Source organism: Sorex araneus, chromosome 6 (assembly GCF_027595985.1).
Source record: "Sorex araneus isolate mSorAra2 chromosome 6, mSorAra2.pri, whole genome shotgun sequence".
Classification (NCBI taxonomy): domain Eukaryota; kingdom Metazoa; phylum Chordata; class Mammalia; order Eulipotyphla; family Soricidae; genus Sorex; species Sorex araneus.
In genome coordinates, this window is record NC_073307.1 from 25,454,571 (window position 1) to 25,471,113 (window position 16,543).

A 16,543-nucleotide genomic window follows, 5' to 3' on the forward strand; every position below is an offset into this window, starting at 1 on the left:
GCGGAGGGATGGCAGAAGGGATATTGGGAACATTGGTGGTGGAAAATGTACACTAGTGGAGGGATGGATATTCGATCGATCATTTTATGACTGAAACTCAATCATGAAAGCTTTGCAACTGTATTTCACGGTGATTCGATTTTAAAAAAAAAAGAATGGTTGAGTAGGTATCTTAGTCAGAAAGTCTAACTCTATAACTCACTAGACTTGCAGCAAACTAATCCACATAATTTTCTCATCATTCTCTCACTCACTAAGCACCTACCGAGTGCCAGGCTCTAATCTGGTGCTAGGACCCTGCAGTAAACAGCATCTTGTCTGCCCTTCAGAGATCCTGAGCTGCTAGGAAGGATCTTAAACCCTATTTTGCAGGTGTGATACACTGTATTAAGAAAAAATAAAAGGGCTGTGGACCAAGCAGAGAACAAGAGCCTCTCCCAGACTGGGATGAGTGGCAAAGTGGGAAGGTGTACATGGTCAGGGAAAGCCTTCCTGTTAAATGAAATCTTACAGATTTTTAAAACAAAACAGCAAAAAGTCTGGTCCAGAACAAAAAGGGATGATGTCAGGGGTGTAGGAGAATTTCAAGTGGCCTTGAGTTGAAAAGCAGCATGGAGCTTTCACGGAACTGAAGACTATGGTCATATATCAGTTAAGGATGAGAATACAATGGGGTTAAGTTCTGAGAAATGTGTCATCAGGTAATTTAATCGTTGTGTGAATCTCAGACAGTATAATTACACAGACCTAGTTACGAGAGCCTCCTTTAGTCACAGATGTATCTGTGGTCCATCGTCAAAAAACGTTTTATGGAAAGTGAGGATGGAAGGAGGTGGGAGTTCATCATCATTCAGGTCAGGAAAGGGACTCTCAGTTTCAGAAACCCCAGTTAGAAATCCAGGCTCCGGGGGCCTCCACACAGGTCTGGGGGAGAGGCCCAGAGCCTCTGTGAATGTGAAGCAGGGCTGGTGGGAGATGAAAGAGACAAGGTCAGGTGGGACGAGGCAGGAGGAGGCCTGCTGAGGCAAGTCAGTGAGCCCGTGCGGTGCAGGACAGCTCTGAGGCAAGCCGAGGTCCTCGCTCTGGGGCTCACCCTCAACCCCAAACTCTCTTTGCCTCTTCTGCAGTGCCTCCCTTCCCCCCTCACAGGGCCTACTGCTGCTGCCGGCCTCTCTTCAAACTGAATACTCAGGAGTTCCTTTTGTAATAAGCACCTTAGAAAAGTCAGAAGCTAGGGGGAAGCTTTTTAAAAAAAGGGGCTCAAAGTACCTTCCACAACCCAACCCACCACCATGTGCAACCCCCCACCCCATCACTGCCCCTGCCAAATACCCAAAGTTCCACCTATCAAAGAGAGGGATGTGGGGCTGGAGTGATAGCACAGCGGGTAGGGTGTTTGCCTTGCACGCGGCTGACCCGGGTTCGAATCCCAGCATCCCATATGGTCCCCTGAGCACCACCAGGCGTGATTCCTGAGTGCATGAGCCAGGAGTGACCCCTGTGCATCACCGGGTGTGACCCAAAAAAAACAAAAAAAAAAGAGAGGGATGTTTGCATATTTTTCCTCTGTTTTCCTCCCTGCAGCTGCCGTTTTACATCCTTACAGTCATAGTGTCTGTGTCACTTGTGTTGCCTCGCCTTGCTGCATAAGCCTTTACTCCGCAGAATACCACCAGTTCTGTAATCGTGAGTCTTCATCCCAGTAGAATAGCGCATCTAGAGCTTTCCTTGTTTATTTTACCAATCCTGCATTGTTGGGCACTTAAGGTAACTATTTTGAACGAGGAATATCTTTGCCTGTGGCAGTTTGCCCTTAGAAAGTTCTAAAATTGATTTTTCCTGAGTAGATGAATGCAGTGGAGCAGCGTATTTCAGATACCTGAGTACAGTCTATCTGATCTCTTAAAATCAGGAGCCAAGTTCTAATCCCACCTGTGGTGCTAAGTGGTCCTTCCTCACTTTACTTCTTCAGACATGGGAATGACTATTTAAAATATATATTTCACTAAGGGCAGGATCTGAGCCAGATGCCACACGACAGCAGTTCAAAGTGTTTTTCCCTGGATCGTCCCTGAGGGGATCACTAAGGCTTTTCCCCCAGGATAGAGAAACTTTTCTTCCTCCCCTTCTGCCCTTGTCTTTCATTGGCCTGTACTCTTTTACAGGTGAGAGCCTTCTTGGAAAGCATCTTTGTTTGTGTTCTTAATAAAGTGTTCTTAACATCTATGGGGAAGGGATATTGGATGAATCATCATTGGCTTTTGGTCGGTCATATTTGTTACAAGTGCTTCTCCCAGGTCCAGCACACCCTTAGGAGCCCAGCTGAGTGCCCCATTGGGCTCCACTGTTATTCTGAGCTGATCAGCACCTGGGGTCTTGCACCATTTCTTCTGTGCTAAGGCTGCTTGGCATCCCTCATTGTGGCAAGTGCATAGGAGAAATCCAGGCATTGTTTGGGGAAAATCCAACTCATCACCCCTACTACCTCAAAGCAAGGCCCTAGGAAAGGGGTTTGTGTGTGTGTGTGGGGGGGGGCGAGGGTAGGGAACTGAAGAAGAAGAAGGAGCAAGCAGAGGCAGCTTGATGCCCAGATTGCATACAAACCTCCAGCAGACTGAGAGGGTAGGAAGGAGAGCACTGCCCCCCAGGCTGGGATGAACTGTGTGCTATGGTGCTCAAGGGAAGTAGAGACTTTGGGGTGCCTCCAGGTAATGAGCAGTAACAGGGCCAGACAAGTCACTAGAACTCAAGATCTCTCTCTAGTATAAACGGGGGAAAGCAGGAACAGCCAACACTCATGTATTAGATGAGATACACCCCATATCTGGCCTTAGCTTCCCCATCTGCACCATGAATGAGTGGTGCTTCTGCCCTTACAGGCTGGATTCTGGGATGGCTGCATGCCATCAGGTCGGCCCTGCTGGAACTGACTTGGGGGGTGGGGGGAGGAAGGGGAAAGGGCACATCTCCACTCCCAGGGCAGTGCCCCAGGCTGGTCAAAGTTAGCTTCTCAGCAGCACCACAGCCAAGAACATGTGACCCCCCCCTCCATGTTTAGTCAACAAAATTTTACAAAAGTCGTGGGGGGGTGTTAAAGAGAGGATAAAAAACACCAATCAGATCATCCTGCTCAACAGACCAAGGAGAAGACCCAGATACCTGTGAGGTTCCCTGCAAAACCACTCTCCCTCTGCGTGACCTTTTCTAAAGCCTTTGGAAAGCACCAGTTTTCCTGGAAAAGTGGCCTGGACAATGGCCCTCCAGCCCTGCCCACTCACATGGGTCTGCAGTGATCTCCCTGAATCATCCGGGCTGCCACACACCACGAGGCTTTAGCTGGAAACATATTCCCAGGTACTTGGTCTTGTGGAATGTGCCCCTGGCTGGGCCCAGTCCTGCTGTGGGTTCTGAGGATGACCCTGCACAGACATAGGCTCTACCTTCCCAGAACAAGCAAAGAGAGGATGACCTACAGTATGTCTCTGAACAGTGTGCCCTGGGGTTGCTGAACAAAGTAGGAAGGGAAATAGGTCATGGGTATAGAGTGTGAGTGCTGGCAGCAGAGTGAACACTGGAGCCAGGAGCCGACACGCCCCCCCCCCCCCCCCCCCCCGCCAGATCACTACAAAAGGAGCCACACTGCCAAGGGGCAAGCTGGGCCCCCTTCTGTGGTCACCTTGTTAACTCCTCATTCTTCAGATCCCAGCCCTGGTCCTCTAGGACCAAACTCCCAGCCAGGTCAGAACTCGGGTTAGTCTCAGCACCAGCTTCCCTTCCCCAACCACACAAGCTCTGTGGGATCTTCGTGTTTATCTCTGTCCACCTCATATCTCTGTACCCAGATCAGAGCAAGGCCCGTGGTAAGCTCTCAGTCAATGAGAGGCAAATAAATAAGCAAATGCCCAGGGACTCCTTCCTATGTGTATCTGTGCCAACCTCTCTTATAGACTCCAGAGCCATAAATAGTCACACACACAGAGACACACACACACACACACACACACACACACACGCGCGTGCACACACACACTGTGCCACAGAGAGAAGGATTTGTAAACTGTCCTTCAAGGCACCCCAGGGGTCTCCTTGAATCAGGCAGTTCCGCTATGCAAAGAACTTCCTGGCACATCACCTCACTCTTCCCCTTCCCTGTTCAAAGACCCCAAGCTCAGTAGAGTCTGGGCCCTAAAGTCCCCCACCCTTTCTCATCAAATTTGACAGCATCATCCACAAACCTGGAGTAAGGAACCCTATTCTCTCCTATAGCCACAGCCCCAGAATTGCTCATACAAATGGGAGTTTCTATGCATAAAAATACATGGTTACATTTTGCAAACCAAAAATAAGAATACAGAGATAAAAGAGTATAATTATGCACAAAACACCCAATGTCTGACCTCCAATCTGGCCCAGAAATGGTGGAAACTTGGGTTCATAGTTTCAAGGACAACTACTTTTCCTAGAAGGACTCGTGATACTGTTGAACCCTACTGAATTAATCAAAAGCTTCTTTAAACAAGTATGATAAAAACCAAATTTTATTGGTAAAAATATTCTACCTGCTGTGGTAAATCTTGGTAGCTACAAAATTTCTTCTGCTAACCAAAAAGAGAATTCAGTGTTTTTGAAGGCAATTTGTACTTAAAATAATAATAATAATAATAATATCCATGCTCAAACCTCAGTGATTCTCTTTCTGAGATGTGAGCCAGTGTTTAAAAGGCTCCCCCAAAGCTAAGCAATAAGAATATGTATCACACAACACTGCGTATAAGATCATATAATTGAAAACAATACACAAGTCCAGTAGTTAGATCAATTAGTGGACAGATGTACAATGCAACAAGCCACATCCAAAGTAACAATAGCAAATCGCCAGCAATGATTAGTACTTTCCCTGTGCTAGGCACCATGTGCTATAGGTACTTTTATGACCCTCATCCCATGGGTAAATGAGCGTGCCTAAATGAGCCGAGTCACTGACCCAAGGCCACACAGTGAGTCTCCACACCAGGTAGTGTGATTCCAGACACCCAGCTCTTAGCTACTGCACTGCCAAGAACGCCAGTAAGAGAGACGCTGGGGAAGTGAGACTGGTCACGTGGTGCGATGCTAATGATAAGTGATCGGTAAAGTGAGCCGACTACTAACCAGAACAGGCCAGTGACCCCACTGTGCACGTGTTCACTAGCGAGGAGAGCCAGGCTTGGAGAGAAAATACAGGCATGACTCAAAGTGACAGGGCACAGGCTTTCTGTGTGCCAAGTCCTGGGTTTGATCCCGGGCATCTCACCCACCATCTCTCCCCCAGCACTGCTGGAAGCTTGGGAGCAGCCCCCAAGTCCCGCTGGGAGTGGCCCCAGTAAAGATGAACACAAAGAAAAGTAAAACACGATATAGCATCCTTGGTGTAGAACTGAGTGGGAGGAATTGTGTGTGCTTCTGTTAACAAGTGTGGGCTGTGTTTATATTAAGAAGAGATAATTTTCAAGTTTAAGAAAGTCGCACGAACGCCATAACCTTATCTTCTGCATCTTAGTGCCCAACTACTTAGTGCCCATCTTAGTGCCCAACTACTGGCCCGGGTCAAGTACAGGTAGAACTGCATGCACAGGACTCAGAACAGGGCTGGATTCGGCGCCTCAGCTCTGCAGGCTCCATCTGGCTCAGCTCCTTCTCCTCGGGGCAAGCCAGAGGCTGAGCTCCAGTGGGGATGGCACTGCAATCTTCCCACTGGGTCTCGGAAGCCCGCCTGCCCCAGCATCCCCTCTGGGCATTCATCCTCACACGGGGAGCTACCAGGCAGACTGCACAGAGCCGTGTAAGCAAGGGATCCTGTGCCTTCTTCTTACCCTAGCTCAGGCCTGGAGGCTCAGCCCAGGACCCTGGAATCCTGAGATGCTTCATCCCCAGAGCCTGAATCTGTCGAGGAAGCAGCTTACCAAGAGGTAAGAGGTAGATGAGCCTGGGGGAGGCAGAGTGCCAAGCCAGAGGCTCCTCTCTGCAGCCACAAGGACCAGGGTCGCTCCTCATCCCCTCACCGGCTTTCTGGCTTTGCGATCTTGGGCATGCAATTTCTTCTCTCTGAGCTCTTTCCACACCTGTCAAATAAAGAAATTAAAACACCAGCTTGAAAGGCAACGGTGAGAAGCGAAATTAGATGTCTATCTAAAGCAGTGACATCAGGAAGCAACAACTCCCGAGCACCGGCTCCAGGCGGGCACCGAGACACACTCGCCCGTGTGGACTGGTTCCCGGGCTGCCCCTCCACAGGTGCAGGGGAGAGTGTGCAGACACTCGCACTGGTAAGCAGTGAAACAGAAGCTGAAGTCATCTTGCCTGGTCCACACCACTGTCCCCCACAGCCTGGCACCCCAGATATCCCGGTGGCTGTCACTGTCAGATTTTCTACAGGGCTGCTTCCTGGCCCCAGGAGAACCGAGCCAGTAGGGAATCCTGCCTGTTTCTCCCACCCTCAGATCCCCACTTTCGGAAGCTCCCTCTCACAGTGACCAGACTTCCCTTGGTACCCACTCTCTAAGCCCTGTACAGAGTTTTGGCACTCTGCAATCTAAGACAACCTCCCTCATGCTCTGGTCACCAGGACTGCCCACCCAACTCATGCCCTGGGAGTTGGGACTGCTGGCGCTGACACCTGGCACCTGCCCCCAGCCCCCTTCCCGGGGCGCCTCGGTCCTCTCAAAGCATCCTGAAAGGCTAGGTGTCCCAGAGGATCTGGGCCACGGGAATCGGAAAAAGCAGTGTCCTGACGCAGCTTCCCCACTGTCCGGTGACGGGGGCGCAGGAAGCATTGGGAGCTAAGTGTGCAAGTGAGCGGCGCGCGTGTGGGAGCGAGAGCGGAGCGGGGAGTGTGCCTGTGCGCTCTTGGCTGCCGGCGTGCGTGCGCCTCTGCGATCGCCGTCCCGGGGCGGGCGGGGAGGTGGGGGGGGACGGTCTCCTCCCCCCGCAGCGTTGAGAAATCTCAGTGAGTCACCGAGTGGTTCTGCATATTAATGAGAGAGCTCGCTGCGAGGGCAGGAGCGGATTTAAAAGAGGCCTGGGCGGGCGGAGGGAGGCTGTGGTGAGAGTTCCGAGCGCCGAGCGCAGCGCACAGCCTCCGCCGCCAGGCACCCACCGACGGGGAGCCGCGGGCGCCAGCGAGCCGGGAGGCGCGCTCCGGACCTCCAGGCGTGTGCGGGCCAGTGGCAGCGACGGGCGGGCGCCCTTCCGAGTCCCTGCTCCCGTGCCGCGCCCCTCCGGCCAGCATGAGGTTCCTGACCGCCGCGCTGCTGCTGCTGCTCCTGGCGCTGTGCGCCGTGCGCGTGGACGGTGAGTGACCTAGGCGTCCCTTGGCGCTGTCCGGTCCCGTCCTGGGGAACCCGAGCGCCCATGCTGGCTGCCTGGGAGACCCTCGGGATGGTGGGTGGGCTCCGAGGGCTAGCGAGGGGCAGGTGAACCCGCACACAACTAAGTTGGGGGTGGGGAGGGAGACCCTCTGAGCGCGCGCGCGCTCTCTCTTTCTCTCCCAGGGTCCAAGTGCAAGTGCTCCCGGAAGGGGCCCAAGATCCGTTACAGCGACGTGAAGAAGCTGGAAATGAAGCCAAAGTACCCGCACTGCGAGGAGAAGATGGTGATGTGAGTGCTCGCTCCTCGCCCTGAACTGCGCGCTGTTCTTAAGCAGCCGCGGCTGGGTCGGGCTAACAAACATTTCTCTTCGCCTTTGGCCAGGCTTAGGCGAAGCCTTTGTAACTGCCCAGAGAGTCCTTAGGACGCTGGCGCGACAGTCCTGGGAGAGAGTTTGCAAAGAGGGTCACTGTCCCGTGCTTGGGAAAACAGCGTCTCTCCAGAGAAGCTCGCCCTTGCGGGGATGCGAATGGGAAATGGGTGGCCTCGGTGTCTGTCTGCACCGCCCACCCGCTAGGGCTCCCCGTGCCAATTTAGAACGCTCAGATTGCGATCACCCCCAGCCTGCTCTGCCCCACGGAGGCGCTGCTTTCTTGTTACAGGAGAGAGGATTAAAGCACACATTGTCTTGAGGCCTCAGACTCTCCCTTTCAGAGCCTTCCTTCCGGTCAGAGGACCATGGATGGCCAGTTTCTGGTTTCTAGTGATTTTATTTTGTGAATGATTCTCACTTTTCCATCTCCAGCGGGAATCCTGGTGGGTCCCTGGGCATAGATGGTGCTGGCAAATGGGTTTGGCTGGGGTTAACATGCCACGCAGCTCAAGCCCTGCTTGGTGGGGATGCGGGGAATATTTTAAAAACTGGGGCAGAGTGAGAGAACACTGAGTTTCCTTGCTCCTTGCCTTCCCAATTAACCACTTGAGGCCAGCACCACTGTTTCCCCATCAATACGCTCTTGGCCAGGAAGGAGGCCCTTGGCAAAAGCAGCTACCAAATATCTGCCCCTCTTCCACTCCCCCAGAAACAGGCCACACACTATTCTCAGTCTGGGCAAATGCCTTCCGCCCGCTGCACCCGCTGGCCCAGAGGCCTCCCGGTGCTGTCTGTGAGGGCAGCCCCTGAATGAACACTCCCGCCAGGCTCTGCACACCCGACTCCAGAAACACTGCTCCCCCAAAAAAGTCTTTTTGGTAAAGGGAAGGGGGTCGCATGAGCTGCAGAAGGAGTCAGAAGGCCCCTCTTGGCTTCCAGTTTGGGTGGTTGAAAATGACAGAAGTTTTCAGTGCAGTTTACACGCCTCTTAAGAGCTGACAAAAACTCCATACACTGAGTTTCTGGGGCTCGGCGGGGCAGGAGAAACAAGGAGTGGTTTGCATTGGTATTTCCAAAAGAACAGAGCCCCCGGTAAATAGGCGAGCTCGCTTCCCTGGGTAAACTGCTCTGGAGAAAGAACAGTGGCGAGAGAGCAGTGTGGAGGGCTTGAGGCAGCTCTGTGACCAGCTGGAGGACCCTCATAAGATGAACACAGTCACCCCCCTCCTGCCCCCACCCAGGGCTGGAGGCTCTGCTCCTTCCTCAAGCACTGAAGATTCGAGATCAGACCAGGGGCCAGCACTTTTTTCTTTGCCAAAGCAGGTTTTCAGCCACAAAGGCTGAACAAAAGCAAGTTTTCCAGTTCACCCTGAGTCACCTAGAAATCTCTGCCGAGGCTGGGAGGTGGGGGAGGGGGCTGCAGTCTGCTTTACCAGTGGGAATCTTTCTACCCAGCAGGGTCCAGGACAGCCCAGATTCTAGAGAAGGGAGTCTGTATCCTATGGCCACTGGGCTCTCAGCAAAACCCTCCACACCCCATAATTACAGAGAAGATGGACATAGGACCAGACCCAGAATTTCTCAGTAACTTCTGGGGACAGAGATCCTCATGTCTTCAACCCAGGACCAATATTCCTGGTTCCAAGGTTGTGGAGATTGTTTACTCATGGTAGGGGGAGGGCTGGCTGGCTGTCTTCTCCTGCTCCCCAATATTCAGGATTTGGGGTCTGAAAACTAACCTGACTGAGAGGGGGTTTTACAGGCTTTGCCAGGTTCTTTCACTCCAAGTGCAGGCTCAGTATTGCAGGCAGAAAGGGTAGTGCATGGCCCAAACTCCTGCAGTGACAGGTGGGTGGGATGGGAAGCAGCTCTACCCTACTCTGAAGCCTGGTCTGTGCTGACCCCTGGGCGGAGGGCAAGGCCCAAGGGGTGCCGGGTTTCTTGGGAATGCAGGGCATGAGCAGAGGTGCCGGGGAAGCTCAGACCCGAGTTGGGAACCCAGAAATTATGACAGAGAAGGCGAGAGTCGATATTCTCAGTTGGAGACTGAGGGCCTCTTCTCCCTTCTAGCATCCTGACACTTTCTCCTTGGAACCCTGTGCTGAACAAGCTCATATGCCCTGTGCCTCTCTGTCTTCCCAAGGCCAGCTCTAAGCCCCCTTGGGGTCCCCCTGTTCCAGCACCCCATCCAGTCCACCTGCAGACTGGCTCTTGCTGTGAACTCACCTCTGATCGCACTTTGCCATGTCTCTCAGCGGTCCCTCATTCTTGACCCTTCCTGTCCCTTCCAGAAGCTTTCTGAACCCCGACTGGGGGCAGAGTGTCACTGGTAACTAACCTCCCATTCTGGGCTGGAGCTCACACAAAGAAGCTGCTCTTTCTCTTTGGCCACTTCATCTTAGGTGACAACTACTAAAACCACAACTTCCCCTTGTGCAACCCCAGGAAATAAGTGCTTAGCCTCAACAATGGCCTTTAATCATCCCAGCAAGCCCCGGGGGTAGGGCCGATTACTATACCCAATTCATAGACAGGTAAAATGGATTCAGAAAGGGTGTCCAGGTCCCACAGACAGAACTGGGAAGCAAAGCCGGGCCCGACGCTCCACCTGCCACCCGCCCGTGTGACTAAGCCTTCCCTAGGTGTTGGCATCATGAGAACTGGAATCCATGACCAGGAATCAAAAACAGCTTCTAGGCTAACAAGACTTAGTCTCCGAATCAACCACTGGCTGGGACGGTCTGTGGGGGACCATCTTGGGCTGGCAGGGTTAGACTGAGGCAAGATAACGTGTGTGCAGAGCATGGCTCAGCCCTGCTGGGAACCCACAGGAGGAGGTTTTGCACATCGACCTCTCTCAGGCTTTAGCTCTCCCTCTCCCTCCTGCATTAACAGGAGCTATGAGTGTCCCCTGACCTCTGTTCCAAAGACAGACCTGAGCCCCGTGGAGGACAGCACCTAGGGGTGGGGAGCTGTGCATGATGCTGAGGGCTTGGGTGGGGGGAGCTCCCTACAGGGGCTCCAGACCAAGATCCAGGCAAAGCACAGGCACAGGGCCCAGCTCCTTGTAAGACGGGAGAAGACCATCGCCCCTCAGTGCCTTGACTGACAGGGACAGAGCAGCAGCCCTCAGGCCTCATGAGGGGCTACCCAGGTTCCTCAACCCCCCACCCCACCCCACTCCATTTCAGCATCACCACCAAGAGCGTGTCCAGGTACCGGGGTCAGGAGCACTGTCTGCACCCCAAGCTGCAGAGCACCAAGAGGTTCATCAAGTGGTACAACGCCTGGAACGAGAAGCGCAGGTACACCCGCTGCCCCTCCCCTTCCTGTCCATCTGGGTCCAAGGCCTCTGCTAAGCTCTGTTACGCCATCTGACAGGTGAATGCCTACTCAATCACAGCAGCGAGCAGACTCCCGAGCACGGCTTATATAGTCCCAAGGATGGGAGGCTCACTCCCTAACAAAGCAGGCTCCCCTTGTCTTGCATAGTTAGAAGCATTGAAGTGGGTTATTAACTAAAATTGGTCCTGCCCCAACTTACACGTTATGGTCTTCATTCCCCTTCTTACTAAAGTAATTTCAGTTCTCTGGCCTCTTTGGCAGGTGACTAGGTAACTCCAGGCATGGTGCTTTCTTGGGGGGGTCTTTGTGGGAGTGAAGCTTAAGTGATAGATATTTGTGTGACCACTTAAGAGATTATTAACTATAAAACTCTGCGTACAATCACAAGGTAGGGTAGTTGACTCTTTTCCTATTGCCTGGAGTATCCTGATCGCCTCCTTCCTGCAGATGCAGGGAGGGACCTGGGGTTTGACCCTTCAAACTCAGAGCCCCTCCTAATAGGGGAGCAGAGTGGCCATGGGACCAGAGCCCCAGACCAGGCCCCCTGTCCTCTGAGCTCTGTGTCTCTGTTCTCTAAAGTTGCCTTCCCAGATCGAAGCCCTGGTCATGCTCCTGCCCCCATATACCACACGAAGGTCTCCCTGACCTGGCATGAGCCTTATTTCACACACTCAGGCCTATTGTCACGGCTGCATACATAGCAGTGCTGGAGGAGTCCATACACACACAGACACACACACACACACACACACACACACACACACACACACACTCCCAAACCCAGTGCTTGCACTGCATCCCACCGACAGCTAAGTGGGATGGGAGCCTGGTCTCCCAGGTCAGCCTGTTCCCTCTGCAGCCACCTGTGCTCCCCCTCTCCCTCCCACCCCCGCCCCAGCATCGCCGGCTCATTCCTCCAGAAGCTCAGCCCGTGACCAGCTGACACTCAGGCCAATCTCAGTACCTGAGGTTTTGGTTTTTTTCCCCTGCTTCCAAAACTGCCCCGTCTGCAGTTACTTAAAATAGAAAGTGATGAGAGTGAGCAATTATTTTCTATAAATCCGAACAGGAGCGAAGACCTCTTCTGTTCAGGGCAAGCAGCTCATGTGGCCAAAGCAAGGCCTGTCCTGTCCACTCTCTGTCACCCTCTAGGCCCTGCATCTCAGGAGAATAAGGCTAAAATCAGAGGCAGCCATGGAGGGCTGGGAGCACCTCTGGGAATGGTTCAAGGCTTGAGGACACCCTCAAGGCTTTGGTTTATATTGCCTCCCTATCCTGCACTCAGAGGTACAGCTTGGAGAATGAGAAGGAGAGGGGGGAGGAAAAGAAGGAGGCAGAGGAAGAGGAAGAGAAGGAAGAGGAGGCAGGCCTGGGCCCTAAGGGCCCTATTCCTTCTCCTTCCACCAACTCCAACAATGACAGTGATGAGTGGAAATCAGCCGCCCTCCTGCCAGGATTACAGCATGAGTCCATCCTTCCTGCCAGGATTGCTGAACCCCTTGCCCACCCCTGTCGTCACAGGGAAAGCTCTGTGAATGGAAAGGACTTCAAGGAACCATCTTCAAGTCCCTTTGCAGAGAGAGAAAAGAGAGAGAGAGAGAGTTCAGAGTCCGGGGTTGGGGAAGGACCAGACCACCAGGCAGCCCAGACCCCTGGGGGCCACGCTGGAGAGCCCAGAGCACCTCTGGACACTGAGCTCTGGCTGCTGAGATTAGATTTCAGTGCAGAGTTCCAGGGTTTTACTCAGAAATCAGGGCACAGGGAGTGGGAAGGGTGGGCTGTTCACGTGTGCGGACTGGCCCGGCCAGCCTTGGGGCAGAAAAGAGATGGAAAATACCTAAGAGGGGACAGCTGGGGAGGTAAAGGGGATGGTCTTCATAGGTGCCTCCACTATGAAACGCTCCCCCCCCCCGCCCCCAGGCACACCAGCCACCCTTCAGGCTATGGCTGCAGTTGTAGAACTAAAGTTTAAACGTTATTTAGGCAAAAGGAAAAAGGAGATCAAGTCCAAGTCGAAGGCGGGGCCTCCCCAGCTCCCCAGTTTCTGAGCACAGAGGCAGAAGGAGCCACTGTGCCGGGGACAGGCCTGTTCCCATCACTAAGCCTCATGGTCGGCTGGGCAGACTTGGAGTCTCTTGGGCCTCAGTTTCCTCACAGACACTGTGAGCCCGTCTCCTAAGGCTGTGAGGGTACAGTGAGATGGCAGAGGTGGACGCTGCATTGAAGGAGCCCAGGCAGATTTGGGGGAGCTGTCGTGATTCCTGAGGTGCCTTTCTTCTCCCAGCCCTTGTAGCCCCTGGGCGGGCACCCCCAAGGACCCTCAGCCTGCGCCAGTCACACATGTGTTTCCTCCCTCCAGGGTCTACGAAGAATAGGGTGGAGAATCCCAGATGGGCAAATTTCACGGCGGTGAGAGGTGCACAAAGGACTTTGCCGATTCTCAGAACAAACCAACCCTTTCTTTCTCACAGGCATAAGACACACATTACATACTGTTACCAAGCACTTTTTACCGAGGGTCAGTTTTTACATTTTATAGCTGTGTGCAAAAGGCTTCCAGATGTGAGACCCCCTTTCTCTCTTGCGCTCCAGACTTCATCACAGGCTGTTTGGGACTGAAAAGGGGAAACTCATGACTTTGTAAAAGAAAAAAAAAAAGACAGGAAAAAAAAAAAGACCACTTTTTAAAAAAAATTTGTCCCGACATTTGAGCTTTATAAGCGTCTGGGAGGAAAGGGAGCTTTGGTCGAGACATTTCATAGCAGCGCTGTGCCCTTGCTCGTGGCGAAGCTGCCACACTAAGGTCCTGGCTCCCGGAGCAGCTGCCCCGAGCTCTCGGGGCCTCCACGTGGGTTGCAGTTCAGGGGGGAGCCATTGAGGTCCCCACTGCCATCGAGCAGACAGGACCAGATCACTGCGTCCTGAGAAATAAGTTTTCTGCCCCCCGGGGTTTATTTTCTCACACGTTAGCAAACAGCTCCAAGATCCCGTGAAGCAAGTGGCCTTTGGGAGGAGGCTGGGTCTTCTCCCCAGCCCGAGGCATGGGAGTGGTGCTGGCTTCGGGACTTAGTGCTTCCAAAAAGCACAGGAGCACGGGGAGCCCCTACACCGCAAGGGAGAACCTTGGGAGAAAACGCAAACACGGTCGCACACATAACGTGTCCACACAGACACCTTCTGATGACAAGGGAGACAAACTTCCCCACCTGTTCCTTCCCTGTCACAAGGAACACGCAGCATGAAACCGTCCACCCACCATTCCCGCCGACTTCTCCCACACAGCAAGGCAGCCCTTCTGGGAGACCACGACGAGCCCCCGCCCTTCCCTTTGTACATACATACTATCCCCGTAAGGAGCCCCCGCCCTGCCCCTGTAGCTTATGCTGCCCTGTATTGCCCTGTCATATGCCCCAGAGCCACCAGAGCCTGGGAGCTTTGCATGCAGGTTTCATATTCTTTGTAAGACAAAAATAAAGGTAATAAAAATATATTTGAAATGCACCAAAAGCCCAGGCTACTGACTTTCTACTTTGTTGCGCCATGATGACAGTCAAATGTGTCCCTGTCCTGAATGGGTAGGGACAGAGGTACGAGGAAGGGAAGCTGGTGCTCCCCGCACACCTGCCGATACTGTCCGCTCCACACAGTGCATCATCACAGAGTCGGGACACTGCCCCCAGGCCGCTTCAGAGCAGCCTGAGGGTGTGCGGTGGGGGGCATGTAAGGGCCCAGGAGTCGACTGCTGGTGGTCTCCAGTTAGATGAGGTGATAGATGAGCCAAGATCCCTGAGGTCTAGGGCCCCACTGGAGAGGACATAGAAGTGGCCACGGGGAGGCTGGGGAGCACTGAGGCCAGGATCTGGGAGTACCAGGATTGCTTGGTGGCTCTGGACTTCTCCCTGAATGAGGCGAGCCCATAGAGCACTGGGACATGGGATATGGGTACTGGGTGAGTGGCTACTAACTGCCCAGAGGCCCTCCTGCCATCTCCACTGTCTCCAAGCTGGCCGGTTCCAGATGCAGGCCCTCCATGCCCACCTGAGTCCCCCAAAGCTACAGGATGTCCCGGGGGACACCCCTCCACCTCATCTACACTTCTTATCTTCTATTCCAAGAACCAAGAGCCCGTATTGCCAGCGCCTCTGGGACGGCTTCCTGACATACATGGCTGACTCTGACAACGTCCTGGGGCTCACGCAGGACAGGTTCTGTCTGTCGGGGGGGGGCACCTTTTCCTTTATGATCTCATCTCCTGGCAGTGCCAAGATGCACCCAACGTCGTCCTGAGGAAGCTAACAACCAGAGTGGCTAAGAATGCTGCCCATGGTCACCAGCATGTGCTCTACCAGCTGATTCTGGCGGCCAGGCAGGAGCCTGCAGGAGGAGGGCGTGCTGGCCAGGGGGGACCATGAGTCCACGGGACAGAGGAAGAGGGGAGGGGAGCTACAGGGAAGTCCAGCGCCTGAAAGCCAGAACTGACACAGGGGCGCCAGAAAGGCAAATTCCGAGGCGAGGAGTCGTAGAGCCCAGGCCCCTCTGACTGGAAGCCTGAAACCTACTTAGCCCAGGAGAGCACCAGTGAGGCCTCACAAAAGCGGCTGCAAGGGAGAGAACTCAGCGTCCAGGAGCCCCACCCCTCTAACGCTGCTGGCCCACGGGCCTCCCAACTCTGGCTTCCCAAATTTCCCATGGGCTCTTCAAAAGCAGTAAGAGTGTCCCAGGTCCCAAGTCTGACCTGGGCACCTGCCCTTAGCGCTCTGACCCAGTGCTAGGGGCAGAACCAATAAAGTTGCATATAGGAGCCGAGTCTTCCAGCACAGTTACTGCCTCTCCCAGGCCGTCCGTGGGTTAGCAGAAGAAAAGGAGCGAGGCATGCAGAGGTCTGGCAAGGCTGGGGCCTCTAGCCAGCATGTCCCTACAGAAGGAAGGCAGGCAAGGATTCTGTGGGCTGTTCGGAGCCTGTTCCCCAACACTGATCTTTAGAGATGCACCAAAAACGGGTTCTCAGCCTTGGCCCTTGACAGTTACCAAATGAGCTAGGGGCTAAGCTTGGTTCCAGCCACAATACTCATCCTCACTTCCCAAGCCACCTCTCCTGTCTTTCTCCTTTGGTTTCCCAGAGGCAACCCCCTGTCACAAGCCAGAAAGGAGAGCACAGAATGGCAGGGCTCTACACACTCCAGCTCCCAGAGATGGAATTCTGCTCTGGACCGAGCTTTCCGGTGCTGACAGAGGCCTGGGTGTGGCTGTGGTATCCCTTTAGGGCCCCCAGAGTTTGCTCTGAGACCCCCTCAAGCCTGGTCCTTAGAACCACAGGTAGATTCCGGAAGTATGCTGGTCTCTCTGAGGATGGGGCATTTGCTGAGGGGCGGGAACAGAAGGCGTCTCAGAGCAGAAGTATCTTCCCACCCCACAGCTCATATATAGGACCCCCTCTGGAGCCTCACTTCCTCACAGAGAGGCAAGACTCAGGCAATGCCC

At 53.8% G+C, this 16,543-nt stretch overlaps 1 protein-coding gene across 1 annotated transcript; it reads left to right on the forward strand.

The window, feature by feature from the left end:
- Positions 1-6,925: 6,925 nt before the first annotated feature.
- On the forward strand, positions 6,926-14,569 carry CXCL14 (C-X-C motif chemokine ligand 14). The gene is made up of 4 exons (XM_004609879.3): positions 6,926-7,329; positions 7,530-7,635; positions 10,909-11,022; positions 13,422-14,569. Exons 1-4 carry the CDS (start codon positions 7,266-7,268, stop codon positions 13,435-13,437), a joined length of 300 nt encoding a protein of 99 aa, XP_004609936.1. The 5' UTR covers positions 6,926-7,265; the 3' UTR covers positions 13,438-14,569.
- The last annotated feature ends 1,974 nt before the right edge of the window (positions 14,570-16,543 follow it).